Genomic DNA, 18,787 nt, shown 5'->3' on the forward strand with positions numbered 1-18,787 from the left:
CATTTTAATAAATTAATTATGAATCATGTATTTAATTTTTTCCTGATACGTCGAACGAATAATAATATATTCAGGAAAATAAGTTTTGTTAATTAAATTGAATGTTTTTAAGACAATTAAATACAATAGATATATTCTGAATATATCTCGAATTTCCAACGCAGATATATTAAAAGATACAAATGAAATAATAATAACTCTAAAAATACTTGTAAAATATGTAGGTTTGCAAATATTCAAAACGATTTTCTTCACCAGGATTTCTATATTTAAAATAAAATAGCACATAACATAAACAAAGTGATAGATACGAATAAAATATGATATACGAATATCAATAGTTCAAGACCCACATATTTTTTCAATACTTCTACAATTATTATTATTGCAAACGTCCAATTCAACATACACAAATTGTTCTGGATATCAAAAGACGAGTAGTTGATTCCACTGTTGAACTATTAATAATACATTTATACTTTTTTCGTCAATTTTAGCTGCTCAACACCACCATCACCACCACGAGGGTACGGTTAAATCTGCTCACTGCAGCAGCGAGCCCAAATTGACTGACAATGACATCAGCCCTGGCCTCAGAAGAAGAGGAAGTCGAAGAGGGCAGAGCATGCACCATAGTCATCATAGGAAAAGCAATGCATTTTTGGACGTTCCTGACACGTCGTCGCAGATGCCATCGAGGGAAGATGGCGAGGACGAGGACAGTTATAGGCTCAGGAGTTTCAGCCTTACCAGCAAAGGTAAGATTGTTTAATGACAATTGTTTGCAATAATTCAGCTTAGAATCTAATCAAATTAAGTTGAAAGAAGAAATCAAACAATTCGTATTCACTAGCAAATTAATCTAGTACGTGTATATATGTGCTACATATATTTTTAGTTATCGTAATTCAATATATTAATAAAAATATATACAGAATTACAAAATTGGAATCGAAGATGTGAACTAAATTTGGTAGGACAGTTTATATGTATATTATTTGGGTGTATCGAGGAAAAGAATGAAATTAATTCCCTTTTTATATGATATGTTTGCAGACACAATTATAACGAAAATATGTTTTGTCGATAGAGACAATAGAAAATGACAAATTTATAGAAAAATTTAAAACTAGAAAAAGTGAATCACAATGAATCTCTTTGATTTATTTTGTTATATAAATTATTAAAACGATTTCACAACGCTATCTCAAATATTGATCGCAAACATTTACATTTAATTGAAGCTTTCAATGTTAATGAATGTACACAAATCTATATTATGTTATTTTAGCAAACGATCAAACAAAATTACTAACAGTTGATTAGTGTAAAATATTCTAGTTTTAGAGAATTTAAATATGATTCTGAGGGTTGAACCATCGTAAAATAATAAAGTTTGCAATATCAAATATTTCAAATGTAATCAACTAATTCAAAATGGTAATTTCTAAGAACAAAAAGAATTACTTTAATACATTCTTTTCACGAACAAGAATTCAGTTTAATTTTTCGATAGTAAAATATAATTATTCTTAATGTCCTTGAATTGACAAATTTGTTCGATTCTGTCTATTCAAATTTATAATAAAAATAAAAATTTATGTCTTACATAATTAAATAAACTTAAGGGATAACTTTCGATGTCTAAAAGAAACACCTTACTAATTTTTCTACATAAGTAAGAGCCATAAATTCGCACGTCAAGAGACATAAAATTGCTCAATTCTCGTTAAGGCTTGTACCAACATCGCTAAACTTATGTTTTACATAATTGAATAAATCAAAGGGATAGCTTGTGACAACAAGAAGAAATTCTTTGCTAATTTTTTCTTACCAGCAAAAGCCAGATATAATACCTCAACCGATAAAAATCACTAGTCCAATCGAAGAAACAACCATAAGTCCGCGAGTCAAAAGTCACATTCGCTGTAAATGTCCTCGAACCGACAAGATTGCTCAATTTCTGCTCCGCAAAGCGAACAATTACTCGCGTGGATGGCCATTGTTTCTCCTATCGCGGGGATCGTTTTCCCCTTCGAACTCCTCTCGGAGATGATCCTCGAGAGATTTCTATCGGGTTTATCGTGATTCCTGGTCGAGAACGGGGATTCTGGTTCGGAATCGTCTTCACGGTTCTGCCCTAGGCCCATCGAGAAGTCGTGCCAGAAATACACGTTTTTCGCGGCGGTGCGAGCGAGACAGCGATACTTTGGGGGTAGAGAAGCGAGAGAAATGAAGCTTAGAGAGGAACCAACGGAGACGAGATAAGCGAAAATAGAGTATCTATAGTTGTGACGTCGCCACGACTTCCTCGAACCGGTTGCTCGTCCACGTGAGCCTCGAGAGCCAACGAACGAGCGTGAAAGTCGTTTACACGTTAATCCCCGGTGGTCCTGATTCCAACGAGATTTCGATGTTCGTGTAATTGCACCCGTCGACCAAGAAACGGTATCCACCACGTGCGCGAATAGTACACGACAAGCAAACAGAGAATATTAATTCTCAGTAACTGGATCAGCATTTCCAAAAGTAGGGGAATCGAGGTAACGTTGCTTCATTCGCAAAGAAGAAGTTCCTGAAGAGTTATAGTTTTACCGAACGTTTATTACTAGCTATTGAAAGCAAGATATGGTAAATATTTATTGCATTGGACACAAGAAAATATTAACAAAATAATACAGCTACTTAAGAATGTTCACATTTTGGTCGGTGGGACGATAAACATAAAGGAAAAAAAATATTTATTGACCGAATTGATTTCTTATAGTTTATTTGAACAAGTCGGAGAAAAATGCAATACGGATAACCAAGTTCCGATAGCAGAGGTTCATTAACTACCACTTCCAACTTTTCTTTGCGTGTGTATCAGTGCTCATAAAGAACTCGAATAAAATTATACGTTTTCTCTCAGATATTTCTTTGGAAGATCCTAGGTATAAAAGTAGTAGGAAAAGGTGATCGAATACTTAACTCTTTGGAGTTCAGATTTTTTTATTTTAATATAGTTCTGTCCAGTATCACTCGACATAGGACAGCAAAGTGTTAATACCATCAGTAGGTTTCAAGAATATGCATTTGAATAACTGGACGTACAAAACGAAGAATACTTACAGTGGGTGTAGAATGTATTCGTACACCGATCAGTTTCTCAAAAAACTTTTGTGTGAAATTGTAGTTTCTTAACTTCTTTCTTTATAATCAATAATATTGTACATATTCTCGGAAGTCTCTAAGATAGATATAGTCCAAACAGCATTTACTAGTTAACATAATTTGTGAAATTAACAAAAAAATGCGAAAAGTGGGTAAAAGTATAGAAGCAACAAGTATTTGTACGATTCTTATGACGAATCATTTACAGTAGAGTTTGTAACGTAAACGCATTAGTTTATTGCTCCGTACCAATTAAAAACATCAAATTTCCAGTAAAGTACTTTTAAAAAAGGTTTTAATACAGGAATGGATAAAGATCCCACTTCGAATAATTAATAATTTAGTTAATTTAATACTTAGAAAAGTTACAATAATTATAAAATCAAAAGGAAATTTCACGAAGGAAGTATTATATACTTGTAAATTAATGTAAATTTCTTTTTTCTTTAATCAAGTGTTAAAAATTAAACAGTTGTACGAATACTTATTGCTTCAACATTTCTATCGATTAATTGTTTTTTTCTTGTTAATTTCGCAACTTACATAAATAGCTATTCATTTTTGTAATCTATCTATTCTAGAGATTTCCGAGAATATGTAGAATGTCATTGTTTATAAAAAATAAGTTAATAAATTACAATTTTACATAGTTTTTTTGGAAATTGATCGGTGTACGAATACTTTCTACACCCACTGTACAAAGTAAAACAATCGTGACAAGTGATAGCACAATTTATGAAAACAAAATCTGTATATTCTATAATAATACATGATGTTTAATATATAAATTATATAAATTTCTGCAGAGAACAAAATGTATCTAAAAAATTGTAAAAATCAGAATGAATTTGGAGTGTTACGAAACAGGTTTCCCTTGTAATAATGTTGAAAAATTATTTGAAAATTAGTCCTCTTGTATTTTTATCGAAGATAAGTTTCTTTGCTCTGTGTATTAAGTTAGTTACTTGAATCTACAATTTGTTTTTAGTAATATTACACCGTATCACACCATAGGGGTTAAAGTATTTCTGGAGTTAAATTAGTAACTTGATTAAAAGAAGTTAATTACTTCTCGGACCCTGTGGAATTTCATCGAAAACTGAGCTTGGAAGAAACTCGATAGTAAACACCAAGGAAATAAGGTGAAAGAAGACTTGGCGTTCGAGAATCGCCTTAAGTTTTTTCTTTTGCGACCGAAATAGATTTTCTCACTGACGTTTAACTAAATATATATGTAGGAAATTAAATTATCTAACTTACATCGAGTAACACATCCAAAGCTTCTTAAACATTTTTATTAGATTAATCATCGAGTAGATGTTTAGGCACTTCTTTCAAAAATATTTTTTCTTCCATCTGCAATCTGAATGGGCTTACGAGAACAATTATTGTTTAAGACATGAGTTTATATTCGAAAAGAATGTTCGTTTATTCCAGCAATTTGAAAAATTGAAATTCTATAATTTCGGAAGAGATTTTTAGATTAGTAGATTTTTTATTACAAAAATTGAGCCCTCTCTCACTAATTTTATTTCTGATTTTCATATACTATTACAAAATGTTTGCTAATTTATATTAGCTGTCAGTTCTAATTACATTTACAGTCGCTTTGTTTAAGATTATTACATGTAAACAATTTTTTTTCCTTTTTTAAAGTTTTTTATGGTGAAAATATTACATCAAATCAATTCAACGATTGTAGTCTGTTTTTCGTTTAATTTTTATATCTCTGAAGATGATCCTGTTGGATCTCGTCCTCCTGGAAATCCTGTAGAATATGCGGGGAATGAGATGGAATGGGCATCACCGGAGTGAATGAAAACAACATATCTAAAAAGAATGGAAGTGAATAATATTTATTTCTATATGATTAAAAAACTCTACTCTAAAGGACACCGGCAGTAAAAGACCCCAGTCAAAGGTGAGGAAAAAGCCTGGTCCCTGATCAAATAAAACAATCTTGACTATATCTCGAACGAAGGGATAAAAAATAATAAACAAAATGCATTTCTAACGTTGTTGCAATTGAATGATCATTCAGATCTAAATCTAACGAACGCGAGAGAGCTCTCTCTTAGCGTAGTCGCAGTCGAATGGCGCCCTGTCGACGTCGCAGCCGCACGCCGTGGTCCAGGTGAAAAATGCTCTGACCCTAGAGCCTGCACGGCTAGCCAAATGGATCAGTTCAGCCGATCGCCGAACTGCGCCGTTCCCAAACTGCACGCAGCTAGCCGACTGAATTCTCCAAACGATCGCCGAGCTGTGCACACCAATGACAGCAACCTTGCTTCTCTTTTGCGGAGCCACGCACGAACGCCAACACATCGGACAACGCAAACGCCACACGGCCGGACTCGTGTCGATTCACAAAAAAACAAGCTCGCCGGAAAAACGCTCTTTTCCACGCACCGTCTACGGTTTGAATGAACGCGTGGGCCTCGTTTCCGTCCGGCCCTTTCCCTTCACGCAGCTCGCGTCGGCGCACCGCACCGTGCCATTTTCCTCATGCCCTTTTCCGCGCGGCGCCCAAATTCAAAGCAGGCCACTCGAGTGCCATACACTGGCGTTCGCGTCGGGAATAAATAAAAATGCACTAATTCATTCTATAAACATATATCATCTAAACATATATTTCCTTACAACCTATAGGGTTCACAGAACCGCAAACAGATCCTAAATTAGAGGATCTAAGCGTTATGAGATCACCGATTAAGACTGCGAAAGTTGCCCTCCTGAGTATATTACCGAGCTCTGCTATTAATTTTACAGGAAAATTGAACTTTCTGTCTTCGAGTTGGGCCGCGTTTCTCGATTTCTCATTAAGCAATTTCCGGGAAACGATCGTTTAAGGGGAAGACATTTGCCTTCCGGTTATGCGGCGTTTTAGATTGGAGAATATCGTCTACGGAATCGCCACGCGGTAGCTTGCTAAGTTTATCGAATGCACGGCTTCGTGAAATTAATATTTCTCGTAGCTGTTCCGTTCTGAACGTGAAATCTAACTTTGTGGATCTTTCTCGTGTAAAGAAACCCTTTACACGGCTATAAAGCGAGTAACATCTGTTAAAAAGCAAACGTTCCCGTGTAGTACACTATGTTTAATTACAACGTAAGCGTAACTGAACATTTTATCAAGAATTTCTGTGAGAGAGTACAATGTAAAATAGAAATTATAGAAGTTTCTCCGGTAGAGCTTCAAAAACTGCTCTGGAGATTGTGCTGGGAGGCACATTTTTTTGGTTTAGTAAATAAATGCAGCTAAATAAAAAATGGCCGGGTCGAAAAGTGATCGATTAGACATGGAATGTCCCATATAAATCCCCATATAATTCATCAAAACAAATGAAAATGCTACTCGTAGATGAAACATCAGTTTCAACGATTTATTTCGCAATTTAGCAGATTGGTTAATTCGTTTAACATTCCTATTAATTGATAAATGCAGCTACATTATATTACAGTGAAAAATTCCGATTGATGTACCAGTTTCAGGTAGATAATTATTCGGCGGCGCTTCAGCGACGATTTCATTGACACTAATTGTAACAGGATTTGGCTAAAGTTATTGGCTGGTACACCGCGTAATATTACATGATCCATCTGGCAACGGTGCCAGCTTGATTAACGAGAAATACGTTGGTTCGTCTGTCGTCGTACAATGTGCGAAATTCCTGTTTAACGAGAAAACCACCACGAAATTAATTTCGCGAATTAGGACGATAATGACGTCAACTTTCTGATATCATCCCCTACAGCGTCGATACTCTTTCACCGGACTCGTCTCGTCTTCACGTAAATAACCACCGATAAATCTATGTTAAATTAGACGTAGACACGAGCCTCCAATGTCCGCTTCGGCTATAATTTTCAAAAATTCCCCGTAATTTATCTGTCGCTTTGCGTTGAAATTGAAAACACGCGGCGGTTGTCGTCATAAAAAGTCGTGCAAACGAGCTACGAAAAAAAAGAAACGTGGAAAATATCACGATTTTAATTAATGGACGCGGACGCAACTGGAAAAATGGGCACTTCGGTTAACAGATTCGCGAGTGAAAGAACGTGGAGCGTTTGGTAGAGAATTATTTGTACATTTATATACGTTCTGACAGGGAAAAAACACACAAGATGAACTAGATTTCGTTTGAAACTCAAATAAATTATATGAAACCGTATTTTCTACTTTGACATCGCGTATCAAACGATAATTGGGCTGAAGGTGCACGTTAATTATGCGTAATGAAAATGTTGGGTCGTTGTAAAATATATCGTGGATAAGATACATTTATTAAAAATGAAACGATGTTAAGGTCTTCTAAAAGGGGCTGCACGATTTTGAATTTTTAATAAAACTCAAGTGGTATGGTATATATTCGAATCTTTTATATTAAATGAAGGTACGCATGGTGTTTATTAAATGTGAAAGATGATGTCGTTTAAGTGTCTACCTCGGCTACGCTGACAGGCGTTTCTTGATATTAATAAACAATAAGAAAAATCATTTTTGCAAAGTGATCAACTTGAAAACCTGTCCGGCAGCAAAATGTAAAGGGTTTCATCGATTTCATCGAATTCAGGCTGAACATACGTGAAATAGTCCAATTTTGCGATAAAAAGTGCAATAAAGTGGTAAAAAATGGAAAAGGGTCAAATATATTTTTAAACTTTTAAAAGGCAACGAAGCCCTACCAGATGCAAGAAGATTCGATCCGATTGGTCAATTTGTTTCGGAATAAAAAGCAATACAAAATTTGTTCGTTTTTTTAAAAAAAAAAAAAAAACGAATATAAAATGAGAATTCCCAAAATTTTTTAATAATGGGGCCACTAAAAGATGCAACAGGTTTCATCTCGATTGGTCAAGCCATCTGGGCGTAATCGAGTAACATACAAAAAAAAAATATACATGTCGAATTGAGTAACCTCCTCCTTGTCGAAGTCGGTTAAAAAATGGAACCCTAGAGCCCTATAATATATATATTTTTATGATTCTGATTTAATATATATGTACATAGTACACGTGTTTTATATTCATCAACTAATCCCACTTCTATAAATTATATATCTTATAATTTTTATATTTTTCTAACTTTTACATATTTTTGTACTCACTATAAACTTGATGTATATTTTAACTATGCCCAAAGAAGGCTCGAGTTAATCGAAATTTTAGTCGAAACGTTCTATGAATAAAATTACATTCAAAGGAGAAAAATTTGCATACTAACATATTAGATTTTTGTCTAGTCTCAAAAAATAACAAAAAGTTATTCGACAAATGCTTTGACGGCAACGTTGAGCAACAGAAAAATGACATACTAGTTACTTATTAAAATAAAATTTATACGTTCTTGGCTCGTAAGCGAACCTATAGAATGGGTGAACGAATGTTTTTATTTCTGGAGTTAAATTAGTAACTTGATTAAAAGAAGTTAACTACTTCTAGTGGCTCAAATAACTGTTAGCTAGTGTTTCCAGTTTAAAGAACAAAGGATCGTTTTTTGCAGCAAAAATTGACTGCTCAACAAATTAGGTTCGAGTTAAATGTTGAGGTAAAATTCAACAGCGCAGCCACATCGGGTTTCGTATGTACGAAAATAAAACGACTAAATGGAACAATTTATTCTTTCACGTGCGTGTATATTAGTATATGCTCTCGACGCCATCTGAGAAATTTAAATAGTTAATGCCAGAATTTTTAAACTGGAACACGTCAATCGGGGCGTTAATCTGTCGTGTTTGAATTGAATTCGACCACCTGTTACATTAGGGTAAATTGTAGTTTTGATTTGTTGCCAGGACTGTTTGTTTATCATACGCTCGGTATCGTAAGACCTCGTTATTGGTTTCATGCATTTTGCCATTGAGATCATTTATAAATCGTTTGTGCAATTAAAATCAAGAGTTATTATTAACGATGGATTCAAATGTAGCTTGACGCAACAATTATTATTTGATACATCGTAGTGAAGTTTCAGTGCTTAATGATTTGCATATTGAAATAATAAAGTAGCATATACATGCAATTAATATTTCATTGTATTGCAGTATCGTTAACGAATTGATAAATATTCTATTAGAAATAGTAGAACAATTATATACTATTTGAAATAATTATGAATGTATTTCCTTTGTTAACCTTTCAATCTTTGCTTTTCGATCGATAAATTTAGGTAATGAGATTTTTGGCATGTTAGTTTAGAAATTATAGTTAATTTGAAGATAGATATAAATTTGATAGAAATCGAATTTATGGTTGACGTTACTATAAATAAAAAATATTTGAATGTTTGAATGACTTGCTTGATATTTGGGAAACACCTGCGTGTATATTTGATGTACTTACATATACATTTACATATGCAACTCGTACACCTAATGTTCACCTCGATGTGATGCAATTTTTATATAAATGTATTTTATATGCAACGTTGGCAAGTTGGTTTTTATTGAGCCATTCAAATATTTCTATTATTTAAGTATCCAATATAACATATGCATACAAATTAAATTTTTCTAGGCACATATACAAATTGTCGGTTTTATGAAAATGTACTAGTCACTGGAATATATAAACTATACAACACATACAATTTTGCATTGAAATTAGTTGCTGTACCATTACTTACTAGACCCACTATGTAGAACAGTTTGTTACAATTTATTAAAAATTTGAAAACCATATTTAGGCATACATTTTTAATGATTTCTGGTGTATCGCTGTAGACCGGTAAATTTGAACATCGATCGTTATCGAATCCAGCGCTGCCCAAAAACGTTTCTTTCTTTCTTTTTTTTTTTTTTTTAAAGAAGCGTTTACATAGACTTTTTTCAGGTTAAATATTTGTTCAGCGATTCGTCAAAAAGATATCACGCCACAGAAGTTTTATCACGCAAATGTTGGAACAGAGGAGAGTTTGGTTAAAAATAGGTGGCTCAAGGAACGAGCGTCACGGGGATTAATAAACTTTAGACGTTAATGTAAAATCAATAAGCAAAAAGTTTCGGTCAAAAGGTAGGAGAAAAATAATTTAAAAAATAGGCTATTTACATGAATCCACCAACTCGTAATGTTATCGTTCGACACAGTCTCTATCGTTCATTTTCTCTAACTTCAGATTCAATTCGCAATTGAAACAATTTTAAGGTTATTTGCCAATAACCTCCTTTTTAGTGAGTTTAACGTGATTATTCGCCATTTTCACATATTTGACAATACAATTTTTTTAGTTATAGTCCAAAGTGTATACATTTGTCTATTTTAATTTGAACTTTCTACTTCGTGTACATACATTTAATGTTACAAATTTCTCAAAATTAGTCAACTTTCGTAGGATCAGGGTAGTTATATCTCTACTTGTCCTTTTTTCTCTAATTTTGGGATATTTACAATTAGAGGTTTACGGTTGTATACTAATAATCTCTGTATTAACGAGTTGAGGGTAGTTATTTCTCAATATTTTTTAATATAAATATGAACTTTCTATTCTATATAGTTTTTACGTTAAGAATTCCTCAATCCACAATTGAGCCATTCATTGCGTAAATCGATTAATTTCGTAAAACAAAAAGTTGAGAAATGCGATGAAATAATATAGATTGTTCTTTAAAATTCCCTTTATTCCATTTAATTAAGATTTTTCAAAAAATGGAGTTAATCGATTTGTGCAGCAAACGGCACAATTATACCTCTACCTTTTGAAAGAAAAATCCACAACTGGTACTGCGAAATCAGTATAAATTTACCCACGACTTCTTTATACACAAAACGATAGTATGAAACATGGGAGCCCAAACGAAAGCCTTTTATTATCGAAGCATTCGTTGCGATTGCTAAATAAATATGCGAATAAATGACTCACCATGTCCGGCAGCGTCGATGCGGAGTATCGAGCGTCGTGCTAACTACAGCCTAACTAGTCTGCCAGGATATTCGAGGGGTCAACGAACAGGAAAAGAGAGTTCAGAGTTGATGTAGGTAAACATAACCGCCCCGGTAACGTTTCGTTACCATAGAATAGTAAATAATATTGATTCGCGTCGCCTTGCATCGAATGCACCCTCGGTGTGTGCCCCTCCCCGTCCGATTATATTCGTCGACCGTTCTCCACGTAACGTGCGCTAAAATGTTCCGATATTTGCTCGCGGGCGATTTAAAGATTATCGATAGAATCCCAGGGATGCATTAAAACATAATCGCAGATCCGAACGCACGCTTTGCTGGCCGTTTCGCCCGATTAAAATTGCTCCGCTCTTCTCGTGGAATTCGTGTTTTAAAAACAGTGGCTCGATCCTGCGTTTAATCAGAATAAAAAATAAGGAGGCCACCGATTGTTGGTTTATTTCATCTTATTTTTGGTGCTCACAGTAACGAGGGATGTTTTTGTGGTGGTGACAGCCTCTGATGTCTTCACGTGGATCGTCGTGGTACGTGAAAATAAGTGGATTCAATATTATTTACCTGGGAAAAATTGTTATCATTTAGGAATCTTAAACTTTATGCATTTTGGTAAACAATATTTTTCGCGTAATTTCGTTGAATTTTGTTGTTTCTTGTCAGATCTTTATGTAACGAATTTTTATTTAATAGTTCAAAGTCCATTTTGCTTACGTATTAAATAAATATTACAACTTTTTTTTTTAATTTCAAAAATGATCAAAACTAGAACAAAATTTTCCTTTTAATTTGATATTTTATAACAATCAAAATTTCTCGTCAGGGGTTTCAATCGCGAAACAATGTAATTCACTTGAAGGTTTCGATAAAAGCGGATTAATGAAAATTTCGCAACGCCGACACAGCGTGGCGTTCATTAAAGCGAAATGGATCGTTATCAGCAACAAGTTACCTCCACCGTTTCTATTTATTCCTCTGCGTCTCGTTTTATTTCTGCTTCTAGTCGTATTATAGTGAACGTTCATCTATCCGATCACCCTCTATCCTCATACCACCCTACCTAAAACGAGTGGTGCTCGACCGTAAACTGATGAAACATCGTCGATCGATGCCTGGACGTATTTGTACTTGCGGATCTGTTCGGTTGTCATTTTTTTTTCGCCATTTCGTTCGACTTATTCGATCGTTTCAACGAATTTCGCCTGCGGAATTGAATGATACTTCCTTGACTACCTCGTTAACTCTGAAGAAATTTATTTTCCTACGGTATAAATTGCACATCCTATATTTTTTTGGACTTAACCTTCCCAGAAGTATTTTTCTTAAAGGAGGATGATATTTTTTATGTTTCTCAAGGTATTTCGATTTCGGTTAACATATCTAATTGAATTGGGAAATAAAAATGTATTTGTATTATTTATATATTATTTGTAAGGTGTGACATAAAATTAACATGGCAGAGGATAAGATCGTTCCTTGACTACCTCGTTAACCCTGAAGAGATTTATTTTCCATCCTACGATACATACTGTACACCTTATATTTGTTTGGGCGTAACCTTCCCAGGAATATTTTTCTTAGAGCAGGAATGTGATATTTTGTATGTGTCTCAAGGCAAATACATGTAATTGAATTGGGGAATATGTTTGCGAATTTTAACCTGGAAGTATATTATTTAAGAAGTGTGAAATACAATTAACTTGACAAAGACATATTCGAAGTAAAGTGAATTAAAATGATTATCACGTGACAGAAAACATTCTATGTATTACAAACTGTTCACCATGTCAGTTGAAATTACTCTATTTTTCATGCTTACATTGAGTTTATTTTTACAATTTTTAAATAACATACACACTTAGGAATGTTTATATTTTTTTCTGGTTGCTTTTGTGTTTTAAAAAGAATACTTCGTTGAAAACATAAGACTCATTGAAAAAATGGATATACTACAAAGACGAACCATTGTGAATTATTTAATTTTATATTTTATGACAAAATTGATCATTGTTCTTAATTCCAATGAATTATATCCATTCTTTCATCGAGTCATCGGATGAGTAACGAAGAAATCACACTAGCTAAAATAGTTTTATTCATTGCTTGATCCTCAATACATTTATTTCTTACTTGCTCTTTGATACCCTTATTTGTTACTCGTTCTTTGCTACCCTTAGTAATCCCAACGCAACAAGTTACGTGTTCGATTAATTAAATGTAGGTCACCTACGTGTCGTAGCAAAAAGACAAGAGATAGGGAACTGAATATCGCGTCGTATATTCCTCTTGATGGTATATAATTTGTCTCTCAACCGTTCTTCCGTACGAACGATTATATGGGAGTAATTCACCATCCCTCAGTTCTTGGATTAGTACGTTCTTATCGCCAAGTGATTACACTGTATTAGATTTCTCTTCCCTCCAATTTGTGCCGTGGAGCCTAATAAATATCGAGGAAATTGCTCGTTCGGTGAACATATCTTGTTTTTAGTTTTTTTCTTTATACTCTTTCTTATATGACTAGTCTTCCCTGAAACCTTTTAATCTCTTTCACAAATTTCGTTTAATTTTGAGAATTATTTTTTTCTCTAAGACGCTTAAAAATATCATCTTAAATGTGGACGTTAAGTATTGAGGAATAAGTCTTACGTTCACATAATTTCACATCTTTTTCTACTTTCTTGTAGTTTTTTATGGGGAGCTTCTATTTTTCAATGATAACTCCTTGAGTTCTCCACTTTTTCATGTACTTGGCGTAATTTTTTTACTTTTTTGCAGTTTTTTATGGGTAATTCTTACGTTTTTTTTACGTTCTTAAATTCACATATAGTGAATTTAAGCATATGCGTTCTAAGAATGGTCTATAATTATGGTTGAAATGTTAGAAATAAAAAATATATATGCTTGAGTTTTTCTATATACAAGACGTTATTTGATAAGTAATTATTAAACTTTTACAAATTAGATTTAACAAGAAAGGTGAATGAAACTATTTTTTTTTCAAATATTTCTTTACGGACCTCTCCGATTTTGTTAATGATCGATATTTCTACAATATTTATGTCATTTTCTTAAATTAATATATGTGCTTTACTTTTAAGTTTCTAACACCTTTTCTCAGTTTATTCAGTTGTATAACCATCCTAAATCATTTCGTATTTACACACCCTGTACCTCTTTCTTCAATTTACTCAGTTGCCCATTCGTTTTAAATAATTTGATATCTTTAAAAAGACCTTGAATCGTGTTGTATTCATTTGCCCTTAAAAGCTGAATATTTCCTTTTTGTGACGTAATCAAATAAATCTATTCGATCTATTATCTCGGAAACCATTAATCGTAGGAAAAGAATGAAACTTTTAAAATTGTGCATTTCCATATAATTTCTAAATAATTCATAATATTTGTACTAAAATTTTTGAATACTTCTTATACTGACTGTATTTGTGGTTTCAATCAAATCGCCCAATTAGTCCATTAAATATGCTTTGTATATTTCCAATTGCGCCTCGAAAGCTTGTTGAAAAGTAAAGCATCCCAGTCGCATCTTTCGCGGTGTTAATTTGCTTTGACGTTTACGCGATACTTAAAAAGGGATCGTGTAATTCCATTTCCAGATTACTCCATTTCGCACAATAGCCCGATATTAGGGCTTTTAGTTGACACGCGAATACAATTATTTTGTAACGAAATTGCAGTGGATGTTTAATTAACGTTAACTTCGGGGAGAGGGGAGAGGATGTTCGGCATTATATAGCTAGTTTTCCGCGCTAGGCTTCGCTGATTTTCATTCGCTAAGCGCCGATATAACGATTTCTTGACATTGTCACGGGGCAGAAAATATACCGCGTATGCAGGTGTGTTTTCTGTCATAAACACTCTGATGAAATTGCAAGCCCACGTGACTTATTTATAAGCGTGGCAAGCGCGGTCCATGTGTCTATAAATAACGTCCCTTATTTTTCTGCATTCAAGTTGGTCGATAATATTTGGCTTAATGTTCTTCTAATCTTACAGGAAACTGTCCGAAAGTGTTGATCATCAATTTCAATGAAATTTGACAGATTTGTAGAACGCAAGAAAATATATATTAGTGTTGGGGGTTGAAAGTAACATAAAAAAAAAGAGTTAAGAACACATTCGATCCAGCATCTCGAAATTATTTATCATTTCATGCTCACGTGTGGAAACAGTGATTTTTTTTTTAAATTAATGTCGGGCTTGAAAATAATTCTTAAAGAGTGAGTTCGAAATATTCGGTCCAATATTTTGAAAGTCATTAATTCTTTTATGCCCACGCCTAGATTCAGAGATTATTTTATTTATTACACGTACATACATCAATCTATTTTGTCATAAATATTATGGAAATGCAGTGAAAGAACTATTCATAAATGATATTCAGGTTGTTTAATTTTTATGGAGCCATAGTTGTACTCAAAGATTGGGCTGAGCATGGCTTAAACAGCAGACGTTTTAATATCGATTATAAGTTGTTTGAAATTGGGCACGAAAAAATCAAGTTTAAACAGAAATTTTAAATTGCAAAATTAGGTGTTTCTTTCCTGTGAAAAATGACACAAAACGCCTAAGAGAGGCTCAACTACAACACAGTACAATATTTATTTATCTATCTTCTCTGAAAACAGTATCTCATTATTGTATTCTCGGGGATACTGAAATGCCTTGTATCAAAACGTTGAAAAGTTGTCAACAGTTAAGACATTTACAAACTACATGAAAATTAAAGTACAGAGGACGAGTGGAGCTATTAGGATCCTTTGGAGGCTTCAGGATTCTGTGTTTTATAATAATAACAAAATTCACCCGTACAACACTTAAACATAATCTTTCACGTGTAGTTTTAATTACGCCTACTTTCATTCAAAATAAAAAGGTCATACACATCTCGTGCCATGTAATCCGTTCATTGCACAAATCGATCAAGTCTACCAGTCATATAAAAATTGTAACATTACTGACGATTACTTTTTGGCTATTCTCGCTTATTAATTTTATATACCGTTAGATGATAGCCACATCTGTATTTATGCATTCTACAATATTTATTTGAATTTGTATTATTTAAAAAATAATGTACATTATTTCATCGCATTTCTCAACTTTTTCTTTTATAGAGTTAATAGATTTGAGCAGTGAACGGCTTATTTGTGTCTCAACAAGAAAAAAAAAAAAATGTTTAAAGCCACTTTTGGTAAAGCTTCGAAAATTTCGCGTTAATTGCTGTCACAAAAATGTTCCAATAATCCTATCCAACTGCGCGCTCATCGTTACGAGTTTGAACGGTCACGCGTGTTTATACAGTTTAATCGTTCGCGATTCAACCTTCGTTCGAAATGCGCAGTTCAAGGTTTGCTCTTGAGTAGAAGAGCAACACGGTATAAATCATGAAATGCGTCCCCGGCGGTAATGAAAGTTAATGAAAGGGACCCCGAGCAGCGCCTGAAATAGATCCCGTTTTAAAAATAAACGACGTACCCTGTGTTCCACGTTAAAGGAATATCCGTGTTTACCAACAACGAAGGGCTGCTACGCCTGCCACACGGAAAATGATTAATTACAGGCTTGGGTAGCCGAGTGAAATAAAATGAAAATTTCTTTCAGGGTTCAGCGAGCATTTTCTCGAACGACAGCCTCGCCTGGCTTCGTTTTTATGGGTCTAACCGACTATATTGTATATCGTGTGAGTTCATTTAACCAACGGGTCACACAGCGGCGTCCCGCGAGGTATCGCTTTTCAAAGTAATGTTGTAAACCGTCTCTAAAAATAAGGCTCGAAAGACGACGGTGTCCAACCCTTTTCCCTCAGCGGCTATTGGTTCTCGACACAGCTGGCTTTTTACCATGGATTAAAATTTAAGCGGTGTCCATCACTTAGACTGTATTTCATGTTATCAATCACGTAACCGTCTTCTAGTTACTATTTCCACATAACTATTTTATGGCTATTGCTTATTACACTAACAGGGTGGCACTCGTGAAGCCAACTACTACTTAAAATTACTACAGTAATTATTTTTAAGTTTCTGATATTGTGAAAATCATTTGTCTAATCAAAATTATTGGTTCCGTATAATTTGTCCCTTTGTACCAATTAAGTTCCGTACAAACGTCATTTTTATTTTTTGATCTCATTTCCTAGCAAGATATTTAATGAGATATTTCTATTTTCAATTAATATCTATTATCGAAATTTCCTTCAAAGAAATTTCTAATTCACTTCAAAAACTTTCTCTAAAGAACTAAGAACATATAAAATCAATCCAAGATTTACTATTCTTCTATGTTTACTCGATTTCCTGTGATTAAAACAAGACCACTCGTATCGATATGCGTGGTGATATAACCTCTTAATTAACTAGAATCCCTCCAAAATGTCCACGGTCCTCATTGGCCCCGAATTAACCATCAACACGTTCGTTACGCAATTTCTGTGCGAGCCAGGTTGATCTTAGAAATCGTTCGACGCTCAAAGCCAGCCAAGGTACGCCTTATTGTTGGTAGGGTACACAAAGGAGCGCGACACGAGATTGCGACTCGTGGTGTTTGGCGTGGGAGCACGTTTGCTTCTCTCGGTAATCAGTGTACTGCAGAAATCTGCCGTCGTCGAAATAACTCCCCTTTCCCCTCTGAGGGGATGAACAAACGTGTACAAACGGGAACACACTTTTCTTTTCGGTTCACGTCACCAAAAAGGTGTTATCCTACTTCAACGCTTCCCATTTCGAATAAAATGTGCCAATTTTTATGCCTGCCCTCCACTTTAAGAGTTGATTGTCTGATCACGACCCCTACGCTAAAATAAAAATTATAATTATTTAATATTAATTTAAAATTAATATCTTTAAATTTAACTTAAAATTTATATTATTAATTATAAAATGAAAGACATTCAAAGTGGAAAATTTTAATTAATATAGAAGTCATTTTATTTTGTAACCAAATTAATTTTTATTAATTTTTATTTATTTTTATGAAAATTGAAAGGGATTCGACCATACCTACATATGAAATGTGCAATGCATTTACAGTCAATATACAAGACATCATTTTCATGTCACGAAGAAAAAAATCCACATACTCGTAATAGATACTGCCAAGACGTCGATGTGGGCCTAAAATTATGGAAGATGTCGACTGAGTTCGCATAGATTTTGCGAACAATGAATGGAGATAAAGTATTACCCTATCTGGCGAACAAAGGTATTGGGCACGCAGCAGACACCTATAGGTATTTCAATAGACACCCGAACGCTTTTGATAGATATTGCTCTCGATGGACAATAAAAAGGCCTCTTCGATTTGGGGGAGGTGGCGCAAGGGATGATGGAAATCTGATGAAATACGATGCGAACTGGCCAATGGAAATTCTGTCGTCTCGATTCCCCGGTAGCAATAGCGTTATTTATACTTAGAAACGTGTTGATTACTTCATAACTAGTTTTTAACAGATTTTATTTTTAGATAGAAAAGTGTTGTGGGGATGGAAGGGTTCAAAAGTACTCCTCACGCAGTTTCATTTCAATCGGTTGACAACTCCCATAGTTACGGCGGTTTGAAAAAGTGTTCTGCTAATTGTTTGCATTAGTGTATATTCCCCCAAGTGTTAGGGTTGGAACGTTGTTTCGTTGCATGGATCACATGTCCAACAGTCCAGGGCATCGGGCTGACACAGTTTTGATGTATTTTTCCAGCGTGAATAGCAATAAAATACGAAAAT

At 34.1% G+C, this 18,787-nt stretch overlaps 1 protein-coding gene across 4 annotated transcripts in view; it reads left to right on the forward strand.

Annotated features, from left to right (window-relative positions):
• Positions 1 to 18,787, forward strand: part of LOC128894520 (GTP-binding protein RAD) — a 110,103-nt gene that overhangs the window by 13,846 nt on the left and 77,470 nt on the right. For all 4 annotated transcript variants that reach the window (XM_054156304.1, XM_054156303.1, XM_054156305.1 and 1 more), the window contains one exon: positions 498 to 758. In XM_054156304.1, the coding sequence (XP_054012279.1) occupies positions 498 to 758 (261 nt within the window). The remainder of the gene's footprint in view (positions 1 to 497; positions 759 to 18,787) is intronic.

Source organism: Hylaeus anthracinus, unplaced genomic scaffold, assembly GCF_026225885.1.
Source record: "Hylaeus anthracinus isolate JK02 unplaced genomic scaffold, UHH_iyHylAnth1.0_haploid 4, whole genome shotgun sequence".
Lineage (NCBI taxonomy): Eukaryota > Metazoa > Arthropoda > Insecta > Hymenoptera > Colletidae > Hylaeus > Hylaeus anthracinus.